Source organism: Callospermophilus lateralis, chromosome 5, assembly GCF_048772815.1.
Source record: "Callospermophilus lateralis isolate mCalLat2 chromosome 5, mCalLat2.hap1, whole genome shotgun sequence".
In the NCBI taxonomy this organism is placed as follows: Eukaryota; Metazoa; Chordata; class Mammalia; order Rodentia; family Sciuridae; genus Callospermophilus; species Callospermophilus lateralis.
In genome coordinates this window covers 99990853-100009015 of record NC_135309.1, presented here as the reverse complement: position 1 = coordinate 100009015, position 18163 = coordinate 99990853, and the positions used below count along the sequence as shown (strand labels likewise).

General features: G+C 33.0%; 1 protein-coding gene across 2 annotated transcripts in view; it reads right to left on the bottom strand.

Moving 5' to 3' along the window:
• Edil3 (EGF like and discoidin domains 3) overlaps window positions 1-18163 on the bottom strand; it is a 395904-nt gene that overhangs the window by 95696 nt on the left and 282045 nt on the right. For both annotated transcript variants that reach the window (XM_077109390.1, XM_077109391.1), the window contains 3 exons: window positions 15812-15967; window positions 14498-14642; window positions 9993-10177 (listed from right to left, as the gene is read on the bottom strand). In XM_077109390.1, the coding sequence (XP_076965505.1) occupies window positions 9993-10177; window positions 14498-14642; window positions 15812-15967 (486 nt within the window). The remainder of the gene's footprint in view (window positions 1-9992; window positions 10178-14497; window positions 14643-15811; window positions 15968-18163) is intronic.

Below are 18163 nucleotides of genomic sequence, written 5' to 3'. Positions count from 1 at the left end.
ATATTGGGGGGGGGTGTCTATAATAAAAACTGCAGAAAGCAGTGAGTTGAAAACTCATTTTTTTTGAATACATGTATTTTTCATATCATAATGAAGAAAATCATGTTGATTAAAAAAGAAAGTTGCTAATGTCATATCCATCCTACATGGGGTCAGATATAACCATGGAAAAAGAGGTACTAGATGGAAGAGAGAGAAACTGGATTTTGGGACCAAGTTTTCTTGTTTAAAGAATAAAATCAGGTAATCTCTGAAAATTGTTTTATCATAATTGAGAAAGAATACCTTACACAAATGGTGATATGTACCCAGATTATTTAAAATATACACTAAAGAAAATTAGTATAAAAGCCCATTGAAAAGAAGAAAGTGTTATAGAAATGCAATTCAATTAATACCACATATTACAAAGTAGTTCCTGGGGATATTAAGTTGGCTATTTTTACAAAGTACTTCCTGATGAAATAAGTTTAAAAGTCACTAAGTAAAATAAAGTTAAACAAATCACTTCCCTATAGCATTCCTGGGAGTCTTTACTATGTTAATACGCATGTGTAATAGTAATAAGAAAAGATGAAGAATTTACCAAATTTATTTCCACATTGAACTTTTTCTTTTTGGAAGAACCTTATGGAAGCAATGCATTTCAAGATATATTTTGAAAAATGTTGATAAAATTAATTATTTGGAGAGAAAGAGAATCTAATTTATTTTGGAATATTGCATTTTTAGAGTGATATGACTAATTCCAACTTTATCAGTTCATAATTAGATTACGAAAAAGACCATTTTGAAAACTATAGGGGTAGTTGTGCTCAGGAGGACTCTATTCTGGTAGCGAAACTATATGAAGAAAAGGAGTGTCTGGAAAATAGAAATTGTGAATACTGAGGAACATCTTAGAGTCACAGCAAGGACCAGAACCAAAAGAGCAGAGGGGAGGAGAGCCTAACATGGAGTCAAGATGGCAGCAAATTGCCTCCAGACGTGCTGAGAAAGCCTTGTCAAGGTGACAGACATCAGGTTGGCCCCTCAAGAGACAGACAGGGTCTGAAACTTCCATGGAGATACAAGAATCAGAGACCAATCCTGGGCAAAGAACCTAACCAATGAGTCAGGCAAACCTTGTTCTGCCTTGGTACTGAGGTGGCAATAGATAATGAATACAATATTTGGTATAAATAAATTATTTTAGTTTGACATTAGCTAACAAATACTTTATGAATGAGAGATATATATAATACTGATTATAAGCAAAAGTGAATTACCTATTCATTACAGCATTGCTGGCTTTAAAGAAAAATTATGAAGGTCTCTAGGACAAAGCAAAGCATAGGAACCAGGTGAGTTTAACCATTATTAAGACTGCCAGACAGATCAACATTCACTCAAATGCAATAAGTGCACAATAGGCACAATACTGGGTTGTAGGAAGGAAATATTAAAATTTCTCCTCCTGTTTTTTATTTGTTTTATTTAAATAAAAAAGAGTGGAATTGGGCTGGACAGGGTGGCATGTGCTTATAATCTCAGTGAATTAATAGGCTGAGACAAGAGGCTCACAAGTTTGAGGCCATACCCTCAGCAACTTAGCAAAACCCTGTCTCAAAATAATAAATAAAAAGGAGTGGGAATGTATCAGTGGTAAAGTACCACTGGGTTTAATCCGCAGTATCAAAAAAAAAAAATAAATAAATAAAAATAAACATAAATTGCATTTCTCATTTTTCAAATATTTAATATTGTGTAGGTATTCAAAGTTGAATAATGCTGTAAAGGTTAAATTTTATAATAGGAAACCACAAATTAGTTGACCAGTAGGAGCTGCAGATATACCAGTTGCTCTCATCCAAGATAGGGTAAGTGGCTGGAACTGCGTAGGATTTGGCGATAGAAGGGATCCCTAATCCAATGGAAATCCTGAAGCAATTAGTCAGGACACTCACTAACTGGTCTAATAAGGATTGTGGTAAAAATTATCACACAAGCCACTTAGCCTGTGTTTTCTTCTTTCCACTATATCCTGGCCATGCAATCTTTAGCAAGCTTCTATGACTCTATGACCTCATTATGAAACAAACATAAGTTAGCTAACTTTGAGGGCTGCTTTAAAGACAATGAGATCGGCAATCAAAATTGATTCCAGTTTTCTTTGAGAGTCTTTACGAAATTCTCATCTTATTTAAAAGGGTATTACCAAATTCTAATTTTTACTCACTGGCATATTTCTTTAATTCATATTTTTAGAAGAGAACAGTTTATCAATCTTGGAAACATATTTTGTTAGTGCAAAAATATCTGATATGCAACAAATAAATAATCATTTGCACACAAAGAAATCAGAAGTCATTTAATGCTCATGATCATAAAAGCCTGAATGGGCCTGCTGTGCATATACAAATTCTGCTGTTCAGTTTTTCAGTGGTTTCAAATACTGCTTCTAAACAGAACCATACAACTTCCCTTATTTCTGTTTATTGCTTTTTCAATGTTAAATCTATGAAAAGTAGGGCATCAGTAACCATACATGCAGGTAAACACAATGTTGAATATGACTTTCTGTACCTTGCAACTGGCATTGTGTTTTGTTGGAGCAGGTGCCTCAAATATATTTATTTAAATTAAAAAATTATGAAGTCACTCAAAATAACTTCTGATCCACCAGGATTCCACCCAATTTTTATGCACCACCATTCTTATCTTTCCAAGGCTGTACCATTTTATCAAAACTTAATCTTTTTCCTGTTACCATGATGGTTTCCTTCAAATATTTTTCATGATTTTCTATATTTGTTTGTGTATTGGTACTTAATAATGGCATATATGTCTTCTTTCCCAGTCTTAGGGAGTTTTTAAAAGAGGTATTCTTTTTTTTTTATTAGTTGCTCATAACAATACAATGATCTTGACATATCATACATTTGAATCAAATGGGGCATAATTTCTCATTTTTTCAAGTGTAAAAGAGCTATTCTTGAAGAGATATAACACACTAGTGACCAAAAATTTGGACTGATGGGGAGGTAAAAGCTATATATCAGAAATTAAGTAGATATGCTATGCATTATATAAATGTTAACATTTCTGAAGTTAACATTTCTAAAGTTAGGTGGCTATTTCTGTGCCAATCACTAATTATGGTGTCTTTTTGTTAACTTCATGCTTAGATTTCATTATGGAGAAATAAGTTGGTTGTCCTTATAATTTTTATTTCTTTAGATTTAGCCAACTATCATATAGGTACTAGAATTTTATAGACACTAGATACTAGAGATGTGAGAGTTTTTAAAAGCAGAAAGTATACCTGGAGGTGATCTCTTTTGTAATGTCTGCATCTTTAAAATAACAACAAGAAAAAGCTGAGTCCCAGAATATTGATGTGATTTATCTGCCGTCCAGTCCATATATCTGGATTTCAAATTATGATCTCAGTATAGTACATTATTCCTGGCTGAACTTTTCTTTGCCCTCTAAGTATTTCTACACAAATATCCTACTCCATTTTGTTTTGTTTATTAAAAGATCTATCTTTGAATTAGATAGTAGAGAATACCTTTGACAGCATAAAATTATGATAAAACTTTAAGGATGATTTATAGTCTATGTATGGCAGGGGCATTCTTTGATTCATTTAGTGTCATCCAGAATATATCAACACTATGAAAGCGGGGAATAAAGTGCACAAAATAAGGTGCACTGCTTGATCTCTTTCAGAACTTCTTTATTGGCGATCTTTCACATAGCTTACTGTTTACTCTCTATGAAAATACTTGAATTGTGAATTGAAAATCAGAATAATCCTTCATATTGACAAATAATTCCTAGAGGCCTAGTGGTCACTTGATCCTTGAAAACCTTTCCTTCAACTGCCCTGTAAATAAATAGTCCATAGGGAAAGGGAAGTCAGTGGCTTTTTAAAGAGTTGTGAATTTTGTGGCTAGAATATTCCCTTTTACAATTTTGAAATGAACTAAATTACATAAGGCTTATTTAATTTGAAAAGTTGAATTCAATTGCTTTTCTTCACGATTCTACAAAATCAGTATTGAAATGAGGCTCTGTGGGGTTACATGCAATTTTGATAAAGGTCAACATAAAATGTGCAGTCTAACAACTCTATTAATTCTACTAATTTGATTGAAATACTATGTAGACTGCCTTAAATTAACAAATGTCCTGTGAAATAGACCAAAAGGCCATTTCCTAGGTTACACTGTAACATTTGCTTCCTGATGGTCATTTGTATTGTTACTCTTTGTGAATTTTTACTAGATTTATTTATGGACAGTGATTTTCCATTTTCCATAGTCATCACCAATGAGACAGTGAATGCATACAAAGTGTATGCACTGTGAAAAACGTTAAAATAAGTTTTTAATCAATCCAGGTTCATTCTTAGAATGTCCTTGTTTAGCTTCATGCACCACACCAAAATACATTAGTGTATTTCTTCATGATTTATGAGATAATCACAAGTGATGCCCCTCTTTCTGATAGAATTGCATTAAACATCTTAATTTCATAATTAATTTTGATCAGTTTGTTTACTCTAAGCATGAATAAAGGAAGAATTTACTGAATCTGTTAAGTCAGTGGTAGTGAATATAAAACACTTAGCCATTCTAGTAAGATCAAAGTTTCAGTAGAAAATATTGGTAAATGGTAATATTAAATTGGAAATACTCATTTTAAATTATTAATATCTATTATTACTACTTCCAGGTAAAGAAGTTGAAAAATCTGATACTACCAGATAAATACATTTCAAATATTTTGTTTACCAATGCCATGTCTTTTTTTTTGTGTGTGTATGTGTGTGTATGTGTGTGTGTGTATGTGTGTGTATGTGTAATACTGGTGATTTAACCCAGGGGTACTCTATCACTATGCTACCTCCCTAGCTCCTTCTTATTTTTACTTTGAGACAGGGTTTTACTAGGTCACCAAGTCTGGCCCCCAACCTGTGATTCTCCTTCCTTCGCCTCCTAAGTAACTGGGATTGCAGGAGTGTGCCACCATGTGTGGCATACTAATGTCAATTTAGGTAATATATCTACATTATTGGCTATTTGCAGCCTATCCACTAATATAATGCTTTGCATTTTATTGTTTTATTGGAAATTCCATTTTGAATTGAAGAGTACACCCCCCTCACTCCCCCCAATTCCCCCCCTCATTTGCATTCTTAATTGGTGGTATCAAATGTTTTCATCTTAAAGTTACTCAAACCACCAGAAGAGAAAGAAAGGACTTCCCAGTACTGGATACATATACCATGAGCTTATTTAATCCATATAGCAATCTGACACAATTCCAAGCTTCTTTACAAAGAAAGTAACCAGAGAAGCCAATAGTTTGATCCTAAAAAATCTTTGTAAGTGAAATGTCATTTTATTTTTATAACAAGGTTTTAAATCTAATCCAATAATGTGTTGGGGATATCCAGCCATGAGTCAGGAATGAATGACTTAGTATTTTTCCAATTTAAATGTTGGTAAGATTTTTGAGAGGCAAAAACTGCAATTTTAAGTTTTAGGAAGCTTTTGGTAAACACATTGTATGGCTTTTGGCTAAAAGTTTTGGTTGAATTTTAATGTTTTGGAGGACATCATAAACATCACAGTGATAGAACAACATTCTTTCAGAGTTCTGAAAAATGCCTCATCTAGGACTGCTGTGGATGTGACACATTTTTAACAAGTTCAGATAGAAGTAGCATAACACATTTATGACTAACAGTAACTCAGGGAAGCTAATCAGTTCCATATGCCCACTTCTTTTTTTGGCACTAGGGATTTAACCCAGGGGCACTTTACCATTGAACTACACTCTCAGTCCTTTTTATTTTTTACATTTTGAACAGGGTTTTGTTAAATTGTTGATGCTGGCTTTGAACTTGTGGTTCTCCAATCTCAGCCTCCCAAGCACCACTGTGCCTGGCTGGTCCAGTTTTTAAAAATAACACAGTAGCCTTTAACTTTATAGAAGAGACTGGAAGAAATACTAGAGTTGTAACGAGTATACAATGTTAAAAATGTTAAAATGATTTGTGAGTACGTGGGAGTTAAAAAAAAAAAAAAGAACAGAACAGTAAAACCCCAAACCAAAACTAAAATAATGATTCCTTCAAATATGTCACAGTTAGGTGTAAGAGTATATGAAGGGTTCATTTACAAAAATATATCTGCAGATCTATTTGATTAGGTTTTGTCAAACACATTAAACTGAAATAACAAAGGATCACATGTATAGTTGTTATATGGAAGAAATTTCTTAAAAATCAATCAGTAAGAAATTAATAATGAAAGAAAGGAATTTAAATGACAGAAATGTCTTTTCTTCTGAAGAGTGTATTTAAAAATATAACTAAATTCATAACTCCAAAACCCTCAATTAGCAATAAAAAATTGATCTCTATATCAGCAGCTCCCAAACAAAATCACCCTATGCATTGTTATCTATAAAAATATTAATCTTATTTTAAACAAAGACACTAACAAGCACTAATGCCAACAATGCAGTTGAGCAGATTATATTCTCCTGAGGGGAAAATACTAAAAATAGTCACAATACTGGAGTTTTTTCTTGCATGAAGTCAGAAAAAAAAATAAATTAAAAAGAAAGATGTCAATTTAATTTGCCTTGAGGAGTCTGAATATGTTTGACACAACAAAAATTAGACATCTACTGGAAGAACTGGTCCTTGAATTGACAGAAAATCTGTCATCAGCAGGATGAATCGATTCCAGCAGGCAAGAGACTTTAAGGAGACAGTTGAAAAGCCATCTGAAACATAGTGATGGATAGAGGGTTTGCAATGAAAAAATCACACCCTGATTCATGTAAAATATTTGTTTTATTTTTATCTTTCTCAAGAAAATTTGCCACTGGCAATTGCTTTATGTGGATACATCTAGTCTACCAGCCTGAGTTACTTTTGGAGTGTAAAATGTTTTGTCTTATTCCAGAAGGCATTAAGACTCACAAATAATATTAGCTATACCAAGTTAGCATAAAATATGACTTGAATATTTACAATTTAAAAATAAATGATAGCAACAAAGAAGTTTAACTTTACCATTGTCAAGTCTAACAAATGGAAGATTTTTTTTTCATGATTTCTTCATAGTAAAAACTCAAAAGGTTATGTATTATTAAAATTTAGCTGTTGTATTAAAATGACTGCTTTTTGATATAATATTTCAGATTTCTTTTGTATATGTCATTTTAAATTTTGAGAATATTGAGCTGGGGGTGTAGCTCAGGGTTGGAATGTTTGCATAGTATGTGTGAGGCTCTGGGTTCTATCCCTAGAACCAAAAAAAAAAAAAAAAAAAAAATGGGAAAAATATATGACAGTTGGGGACTCAAACTTATGTACTCTGTAGTCCCAAATATGCATCTTGAATTATTCTCTGAAATAATCAGTCACTCACTAAGTCAACAAATCTTTAAGGAGTACCTACAACATGCCATATATTGCTTCAAGTATTTGGTTAGATACTGGACAACAAGTTGAGGAAAGTAAACAATACAGGCAATGTCCTAGTCCTCCTAAAGCAAATGAACTAGGGCAAAAACACAATTTTTAATACAGTGTCATGATGTTACTGTGAGAAAATTATGGAGAATGCATGAATTTAGCCGCCTTTCTTATCCCTGGCTTCACTTTCCACAGTATTAGTTACACAGTCAACCTTGGTTTGAAAATATTAAATGGAAATTTCCAAAATTAAATGGAAATTCTGAGTACTGTGATGAAATACTATGCTGTTCAGTCCTGTCCTGCTCAGGATGTGAGTCATCTCCTTGTCCAGTGTTTCCAACCCCTACCTGCCCACAGATTCATTAGCAGCCATCTTGGTTATAGAGTGACTGTCACAATATTCAAATGATTGTGTTCAAGTGACCTTTATTTTACTCAATACTGACCTCAAAGCTTGGGAGTAATAATGTAAAGGTGGCACTGTGGCATAAGGACAAACTAACTCTGGTAATTAGTGGCAATGCTACAGCCCACATAGGAAAATAAAGACAGTATATGTAGGGTTCAATATTACCCATGGATTCAGAGATCCACGGGGGATCTTGGAATATAACCCCCAAGGATAAAGAGAGACCATGGTATATGAGAAGGGATCTAAATCAGATGTGGGTAGTATGCAGCTGGCAGCCAAACCATCACAGAGAAAGGTAGATCCAAAGTGCTCTCCCTATTCTTTTCCTCTAGGAAGAGGATTTATGAAAGAATGGGAAGAGACAGACAGTGTTTCCTTTGAGAAACTAAAGTGAATTTAAAAGACTATCATAAAGACTAAATGGGGCCAAGTCATGCAAAGACTTTTAGACTACATTAAGGAATCTTTACTTTATTCTGAGGCTGAAAGAAAGTATTTGATAGATTTTTAAATAAGGGGATAAGAGTAATATTTTCATATTAGATCACACACACACACACACACACACACACACACACACACACACAGTAGTTACAGCTCCAGAAATAGATTTTTTTTTAAAGGACTCACATCAGAAACAAGAAAGCTGATTAAGAGACTTTAGAAGAAACCCAAGTGAAAGGTTGGTTGTACAGATTATGACATGACAGTGGGGATGACAAGAAGTGATTTAGAGTACGTGAATCCTCTGTATAGTAATTGAAATTGCCAGGATTTTCTAAAAATGTTAATCTGAGTTGATAGAGTTAGTGAAAGAGACATCAGCAGGAGGGTAACAGCGTGGCCTGCAAAGAACACTGGGAAACATCAGCTAGGAGGAAAACAAAGTCTGGTGTCATATAAGTCAAATGAAAGATAGATTTTAAGAAATACATTTAAAGAGCAGGAACAGAGTTGTTGCTGGCTTGTGTGTCCTCACTATTTATCATTTGGTGTTGCCTGGGTGCATCATGAATAAACATTTGTGAAGCAAATGACTTAATTTAATAAACACTGCGACATGCAAGACAAAGATATCAGGTTGGGTGCTGGAAAGACAAAAAATACTTCCTACTTTCAAAACAGTTATAAATGCATAATAATACACAATGTGTGATAGCTAACATAAGGGTTTGATATAACTGCAGATAAATAAAAATCCATGAAGAATATAAAGAGAAAGAAAGGAAACAGTGAATATTTCTTGTTCCACTTAAAAAAAAGTAAAACCAAGTAAAAAGACTTGAAAAGGGACTATTGCAAATTTCAAGTGGCCTGATTAAATTAGTTTCAGATTTGGCAAAGACTTTTAGAGGGGTAGTATTTGCTATTTTTAAAAATTTAACAATTTCCAGGCATACAATAATTATCACAAATTTTGAACTCATGCATATTGCATAACAATAAATAAGATTTGAACTCAATTCTAGCAAGAAAAGTGATTATAAAATTGATCTCTCTCTCTTTGCCACAGAAGACATTAAAAAATTCCATGCACACTTAAAATTACTCCACAAATGAGTGCATTTCAAGGTTGTTTTAAAAAGCACTGTCAACTTATGTCATGTGCAAATGATAGAATGACTGTGGAATCTATGCTTTCCTTCTATAAGCAAGTTCTGTCAGGTGAGTATAATAAAATTGCTCCACTGCCTAGCAGTCACAGGTAAAAAGCTAATATGTCATGAGTAGTGATACTATGAGACTACTGCATGTCAGTGACATGATTTCAATGTCCTTTGGATTCCTGCCATCAAACTTTCAAAATCAGTATTAACACAAAGCATTCAAAAAGATTCAAGTTAATGCAGAAGCTCTGCCATCTGCTACAGTCTGCAATATCAACCTGATAGCATCCATAAGTCAACACCAGAGTGAAAATGGTCCAGGGACATGACTTTATAAGGAATTTTTGTTTTACCAATTTAGGTAAGCCAAAGTCAAACAAAGGCAACTTAAAATTGTGTGAATGTGATGACTTCAATAGTCACCTAACCAACAGCAAATCTTGTAAGGCAGTGGATCATAGGTGGTGAAATAACTTAAAAATGTTACCTGTAACCATTGTGACTGGTCATTGTGGCCAGAGGTCCAGGCATTCACTTTGCCTTGCTTGTCCAGCCGAGCTTTCCTGGGTTCCCAAGTGAACATGTCCATGTTGAGCGTTCTGAAGATGCTGGAGGCAGTGATCTGATAGTCTTGTATGTGTCCTGATTTCATCCCCAGAGGCTCAGAACAGCCTGAAAGAAAATGATAAAGGCTCTGTGAGAAAAATTATTTGTTATCCTGTAGCTTTTCTGTACTCATTTTCGATAGGCAAGAGAAGATTAAACATAATGCTATTCATTCCTCCAAAGAGAGAGCATCTAAATTAAAAAAAAAAAATGGGCCATAATCAGAAACAAATCTAGAACAAAATAGAAAAACAAGATAGCCAATTCAGGCTATTTTGTCTGAATATATTTTGGAAAAATTGGAAATAAGACAGACAATTTGAACTACTTTTGTGTGATAGATGATTTTGCAAAATGAAAACAATGCTGAAATGTTCTCTCCTGTCTCATTACTGGAAGCCTTGTGACTGTTCCCTGGTTTTCAACAGTTTCATTGTGTCTTTAAAAATGGGACATTTTCTCATAAAGTATATTCGGTTTTCTTTTATTTGTTTTCATAATACTGCAAATGAAAATTCCCCCAGTACAAAATCATTTCCACAAACTGTTCTACTGTTATATTCTGAACTGGACAGCATTTTGTTGTCTAAGAAATATTTCCTAATTTTCACCACTGATTCTTACTGTACCAATATGGTTTCTACCCCAAGACAGGAAACTCATTTTTACTCAATGTTTAGCTTGTACAATATGGAATATAAACTAGTAAATGAGATAACAAAAGAAGATAAGCAAATTCTAGAAAAAGCCATTACTAGACACATCTTTTTATAAGTGCTAACATTTCAATCATACCCAATAAATTTTACTGTTAGAATATTCTTGGAAGATTCTCAAATCTACCACATTTTCCAGATTGATATGGTACAAAATTTATGTTTCTCCACCAATTAAGAATGTTTTTGTGTATATACATATATGTATATATATATATATATATACATATATGTGTGTGTGTGTATATATATATATACACACACATACATAATTTCCCAATCTCAAACTATGACTGACAAAATTTTATTTACAGAGTTTGTAATAGGAAGCATGATTCAATCATCTTTATCTAGTGACTGAGGCTTTCTTAAGTCAAATTGATATATTTTAGCCAAGATATTCACAAAGTAAGTTTGACCAAGGAAGCAAAGATAAAAGAACTGACTTATCCAATCTGATACCTTCTTCGTATATTCTACTGTTCCCCAGTTATTGGCTGTGTGGTCTTGTATTTTTATTATTTAGTCGCTTTCAGTTTTGTCATCTATAAAATGGTGATAATAATAGAAACTACATCAAGAAGTGTTCTAAAAAATTAGTTAATAAACATGAAACTTATAACCATTACTGGCACACTTAGCATTTAGTAAGGGTTGGCTATTTTTACTATTTCCATAAAACTTATTCCAACAAAAAACAATGTTAAAAGTCTCCAAATATCACTTTATTAATGAGTACTAATGATGATCCTGTGACTGGCTGAAGTTGCTAGAACTAGGCCATTTTATGTCTAGGCGCTGAGAGATTGGTTTAGAATTCTTCATTGATAATTCTTAAGCACAACCAACTGTCTTCTGTCTTGGTCAATCTAGGTCACTTGTCTTCCTTGGGTCTCCTCCAATTTCGTCTTGACCTCCACTGCCTAGGAATGGCCTATCCTTCCCCACCATGACAAAAAATGGCATGGAGGGTTGTTATCTTTACAGGAGTCTTGCTGAAGAGGAATACATCCTGAGTCCTATGGTAAAGATAGCACTAATAACTAAAAGCAAAATTTGAGTGAGAAAAATATCATAACAACTCTCAAAATTTTTATAAAGTCTTAACACCCCTGTTGGCATAATGCTTATCTAGTTCTAAAGTAACTTGCATTGTCTGCTATAAAGATTTTGGTTAGATTTCTATCCATGCCCCCACCCCACCACTATTTTCTAAGTCTTTGTAAAATGTTAGTTGTCATAGATACAAGGGAAAAGAAAAGTAGTTGTTTTCTCCCCTTCTGTTATATAGAATACCAGTTTAGGGATTATATAGAAAAAGAATGCCTTTGACTAATTCTTCTTAGTCATAAAATTAAATTCATACTCATTATTTTGTATAGTTCTTAGCCAGGCTGAAATGCTGAGTAATTATTTGCTTAAAGAATAAGTAGTTGAGTTTCATTCCTCTAATTATGGTCTGGTCTATTTTATTCCAAACACATAAGTCATATCTCTTTCAGATAATTTAAAAGTTGTTATTTTCAAGGGTCTACAAAGAGATTAACTACTGATCTTCTTGACAGGGTTAAAGGTTGTATGACAATTTATAGCAAAAAACAAAAAACAACAACAACAACAAAAGGAATTTACAGCATTGCATTCCACTAACGAAAATAGTTTGGGTTTTTATGTGTATATTTCCAAGTATTACAGCTAACTTCTCTGTCAATATACCCTCTATCACAAATTCCCATTTTGTATTATTTTCATGCACATAAAAATAATTAACTCTTTTGCCAGTGTGAACAGCAGCTGAGCAAATTAAGGTATTAACACAGAAACTGGTTATTTCTATAGTAAAATGCTCTAGTTTTTAAAAACAACTACTGCGCGGTATTATTCTCTGCATGCAAGTTAAAAATCAATTTGAAGAGTTGGAAAGTAGAGCATTACTTCTATTTCAGAAAACAAAATCTGTAAAGTGTCAGGTGTAACCTCTTGTCAAACTTGAAAGTAAAATATATTTACACCTTAAGGATGTATCCATGCCATGTACCAGAGACTGATCCTCATGAATCAGAAGACTGAAAAATTGGGGAAGGTGATGTTGAGCAACTAAAAATCACAGGGCTTATAGTGAACCTCATCATATTGAGGCTTCCCCCTGATTACTTTATGATGAATGGCTTAGGGATGGCACTGGCCTCTGGTGATATAGTGACATGCAACACAAACACTATACAGCAATGATTCAAAGATTTACTGACAGCCAATAAACTGACTGAAATTACCAAATAAGAAAAAAAAATCTGTTAGAATAATTAATTGCACTAAAGCTGTGTATTGGTTGCTTCATAAAATATGCAGATATAGAATATGAAATGTAATTCTTAAAATAGATTCACTCATCTAGACTAATCAATCTAATTTCTTTAAATGCAATGGGCTAATTAAAAATTGTTCACATTTTAGTGCTACTTTTTATTTGTTTAAAAATTATTCCCTAGCCTGGTGTGGTGGCTTACTCCTGTAATCCCAGCTACCGAGGAGGCTGAAGCAGGAAGATTGTGAGTTTGACATCATCCTGGGAAACTTATAGAGATGTCATCTCAAGATAAAATAAAAACATTCCCTTTTTAGGTATCACAAATAAGACTAAAAAGTGAAATGGATATAAAGTATGCACTTTAATAGATCAATCAAACCACACAGTTGTCTCTTTCCAAGGACTTAATTTCCTATTTTCTCAAAAGGTATTGTTTTAAGTTGGTAAATATTTTTCCATATTTTTGAGGTTATGCTAAGAAGTGAACACACAAAAACTTCAAATTTTCTTCTCAGTTGCTTGAACAAAATAATTTGGTGCTTCTGTGGCAAAGATGGGAAAAGTTTGAGGCTAGAAACATAAGAACAACCACTAAAAATATATAACAGTGAAATACCTCTAGAAGATTTTATATTTTGTTCAGAATCTATCTATAATGAAATAGGACCACTGTGAGATCTACGCATTAAGTCTTCATCTTTATGTCTAGTATTGATGTTCCCAGAGGACAAGAATTACTTAACTCTGAGTCCTTTGATAGATTATTCTCGAGCTGGATAACCACTATTTGTACAATAATCAGGTTGCTACCTAAGAATGATCCCAGAATAAATTTATAGTAGCAATCTTGGTATTGAAGTATTGTTCCCTAGGGAGGAATGATAAATTTACATGTTTCATAAAATCTAAAAGAAGAAAAAAGCACCAAGTTCTTATGGTAGGTAGACAACGACAAAGCTTACTTTCCTGTACCATATATCGTAAACTTAACTGCAATTTATGAGGTCAGACAGATTCCATTTTATGCTGAACTCCTGTCACAAAACATAAATCACCGTTTCTACCCAAAACAATGAGATACATCCAAATTTGACAAGTTTCCCATGAGGATTGTTTGTACTTTATTTGACCACTCCACAAAATACATTACTATTTCTATACTAATTCTATTCTGTAACATGCTTTTGAACTTGTTTATTTTATGCATAAGTGGCAAGCTGATTGAAACATGCCCTGGACATTTTGAAGCAGAAATTAATTTCCATGGGTATTTGGAAAGCTATAGGTTAGTAGCAGACTACATACAAATGTGCTTTTTATTTTCTTTAAAGACAGTACAGAAATAGACAATATGAGACTCACCAGATAGTTCACAGCCAAGAAGTTCCATTCGCAGAGTGCAGTGCCTTCGACAAACTTGGGGATAGAGTCTTACATACTGAGCTTTTATGGGGGGTGTGAACGAGTTAGCATAGGGTGTGTTGTTATCAACATTTCCACGGAACACCTGGGCAAAGACATAATACAGAATTTTAACTTATTAAATGCAGTAGCTTCTTTACTTATTTTCATATGCTGACCTTTACCCTCATTGCACATAATTCTTAAAAGATTATATTAAATATTTTTGGGCCTGGAGCATTTAAGAAGTACCTTACCATCAGTAGTGAATATAAAACCCATAGATAAAAAACTAATTAAAGCTATAAACCACTGTGGCCTATGGCATACTTTCTTAGGATGGTCTTATTAATATTAAGGCCAGCCCTTAGAACTGGGAGACTACTTCTCTCTTTTTTGAGAAATGGCACCTTCAATCATTCAACTTAATCTGGGTCTGTCTGTTCATTTTGCAACTCAGTACATTTTTTTGAAGTAAAGACTAGTTTCCAGTAGTGCTTCCTGATTACTTTGTCTTTCTAGTGCTATAATCAGATTTATGATGCTTAGGGTTTGACTGATAAAGATTACCTTTATCAACAAGTCCCAGATCACGGCAAAGAGGCTGACAATTCCTTATATGTATTCTCCAGTAAAAGCTACTTTCCTTTTAAAAATCAAGTAATTCCTTTATATCTCATTTTTTTTTAGTATACATTTTATATAACCTGGCAAACAGAAAATCTTATTTAAATTCACTTGAGAGGGTAACTTTAAAAAAATTTCAAAAAATTTCTTAGATTTTAATCTAATGCATGATTTTAAAATGGGATGATTTGCAGTTCTGATATCTCTAATTTTAAAATTTTTGAGAAACAATTAATTTCAAAATTCTGAATATCATATTATATTGCATATTATATCCATTTCCTGTAGAATATTTTTAAAGCAGTAGATTTGATCCACAGTTATTTGATTAAAGATGCATACTGTCTGTAAAATCAGTAATGATGAAATTGAAAGTTGACTTCTGGGAAAGTAAAAGCTTTGCTAACTTTGCAAAAAGTATTGGTTGGAACTCTAGTTAAAATCTAAGAACATCTTAAATAACAACTTTGTAAGTTTATAACTTGGAGAAACTCCTGCTCTTTTCACTTCACTAGCCTAATTAAAAGCAAAAATCACCAGAAACATTTTCAACATAGGCTTCTCCTGAAGGCTCATTTGTGATATAATCATCAGTGATAGAAAATAGCATTTTAATTTTACTTATGTGGGTTAAGGAGTCAGTCTTACCATGTCTTCATTGGAGCCTTTCACTTTGTACATTGTCCAAGTCTTTCCATCATTACTGTAGGCAATTTTGTAGGATTTTATATACTCTGGGCTCCCAATCCTCTTGGCCCCTTGGGTAATCACACCAGTAACTCTCATTTTTCTTTGCAAATTTATCTGAGGAAACAAAAAAGTCAACAATAATCTCATTGCTTCCAGGCTATTCATATTTTGGGAATGGAACATTTTTATTTATCAGTATAGATTTATAATCTTATGAAAAACTAATATTTATCTTAATTTTTTTCAGATAAACATATAAAATAGGCACATATTAAGTTTAACTTCATAATTGCTTTCTATAATGGAATAATATTTTTTTAAAAAGCAAAACAATGCATGTGAGCAGGCTTCAAAAAGTATAATGTGCCCATAAATAAAAGATAGAAAACTTTTGGTTGGTTCTAATGTGCAGGTGTGTCTTAGCAAACTGAAAAATGGGAATATTTTCTTGTCAAAATATCAGCATCATTACTGCTAAAGTGTCTCAACTGACTTAAGTTTTGAGAAATATTCATTTAAAATAAAACATTCAAATCTCACTAAGATCTTTGAGTACTAGAATAAGGAAAGGTAAAAGCAATAATGATGATGAAACCAAACCCAAGTATCTTTGGCCTTTGCATTGCTTCAGGGTAAATCTGTTGTGGGTTGTACAAATGGTCATGAGGGAACTACGATTTTTCATCAAATACTTGCTTTTTTCTTAATTTTACTATATGGAGACTTCCTAATTGGCATTTTCTATCCATTCCAAGTCAATTTTTAACAGTTTACAGCAGGAGAAATAAGTAACTAATAAAAATGTTAATGTTCTTTTAATATTTAAATAAGGATCTCTTTCTGATAGATAAAATAAAATAATTAAATAATATAATGCAAAATATTTTATTTACATAGAGTAAACATCAAATTTTGTTTCATTCACTTTAGAGTGCATTTATACATTCTAAAATGTAAACAGTAAAACAGTCCTGTTTTAATATTCTTGATAAATTCTTTTTTTTTTTTTAAGAGAGAGAGAGAGAGAGAGAGAGAGAATTTTTTAATATTTAGTTTTCAGTTCTCAGGGGACACAACATCTTTGTTTGTATGTGGTGCTGAGGATCGAATCCGGGCCGCATGCATGCCAGGCGAGCGTGCTACTGCTTGAGCCACATCCCCAGCCCACTGATAAATTTTTATGAAGCATCCCTTTTGACCAACATAAACCAGGAAAATTTCAGTAGTTTACACTGTATTTTTAATAATTCAGAGACTATTTTCTGAGAAAGAAAAAATTTAAAAAAAGGAAAATCCTTAGGTTCATGTAAGTGACCAAGGTTTTCCACTCCATGATCTGACTTCAAGAATCAGCATATGAATGCACATGATGAGACAGTCTCTCTCTAGTCACTGTTTCTGAGTGTTCTAAAGCCCCACCTTCTCCTTCTAGATGTCTTGAGGTCTTTCCCAACTGCCGTTCACAAGGAAGTTTTCAGTTCTACTCTTGGACAAAGCCTGATCATGATGAGTTAGAGTCCCAGCCTCTCAACTGCTAAGCTGAGTTTACTCCATTCATGCTTTAAACACAGATCTTATAAACAACCTTTTAAAACAGAGATTTCATATTTAAAATTCTGGGTATTTGTCTCTTTTTTCCTCCAAAAATGCTGTGTGCATTGACTCAGATACTCAGGTTCAATTTTCTCATTTCAGTGTTCAGATATCAAAATGTTTATAGACATGAATATATTTTAAGTCCCATTCTTTTTTGGAAGCTCAAAAAGAGTATATTCTTCATTAAGGTATATATTACTAATTTAATATTTATCTGCATTTATCTCAGCTAACAGCTGATTTTGGAGTTTTATGTGTGAAATTTGGAAAAGGGAACCTCTGAGAGACACTTGTTTTAGTGAGTTAGGTAAAGTAGCACGTTGCTATGGAAGAGCAACATTCTCTCAGTGTCTTGTGAGTGATGTTATTTTTCTTTTTAATCTGAGACTCTTCAGAACCTAAACCTTCCCAATATGTACAACACAAGCAATGGGCACTCTGAATCACATTTCCTCCTATTTTGGAAGCCAAGTTCCACATTTCACATTGCTGAACATTCCTTTTTCAATTATCTTTTATCTCATTTCAATTATCTTGTTTATACCACTTGTAGACAGACAAATTATCTTTGCTAGATTTTGGCTGATTAGCTATACACTGATTTTCTAAAGCTTAGATTGTAAAAATATAACAATAAAAAATCAAAACCTGATTTCATGTTTTTCTCTATGTCATTAGAAATTATATCTTAAAAGATTCATATTTGCTCTAATA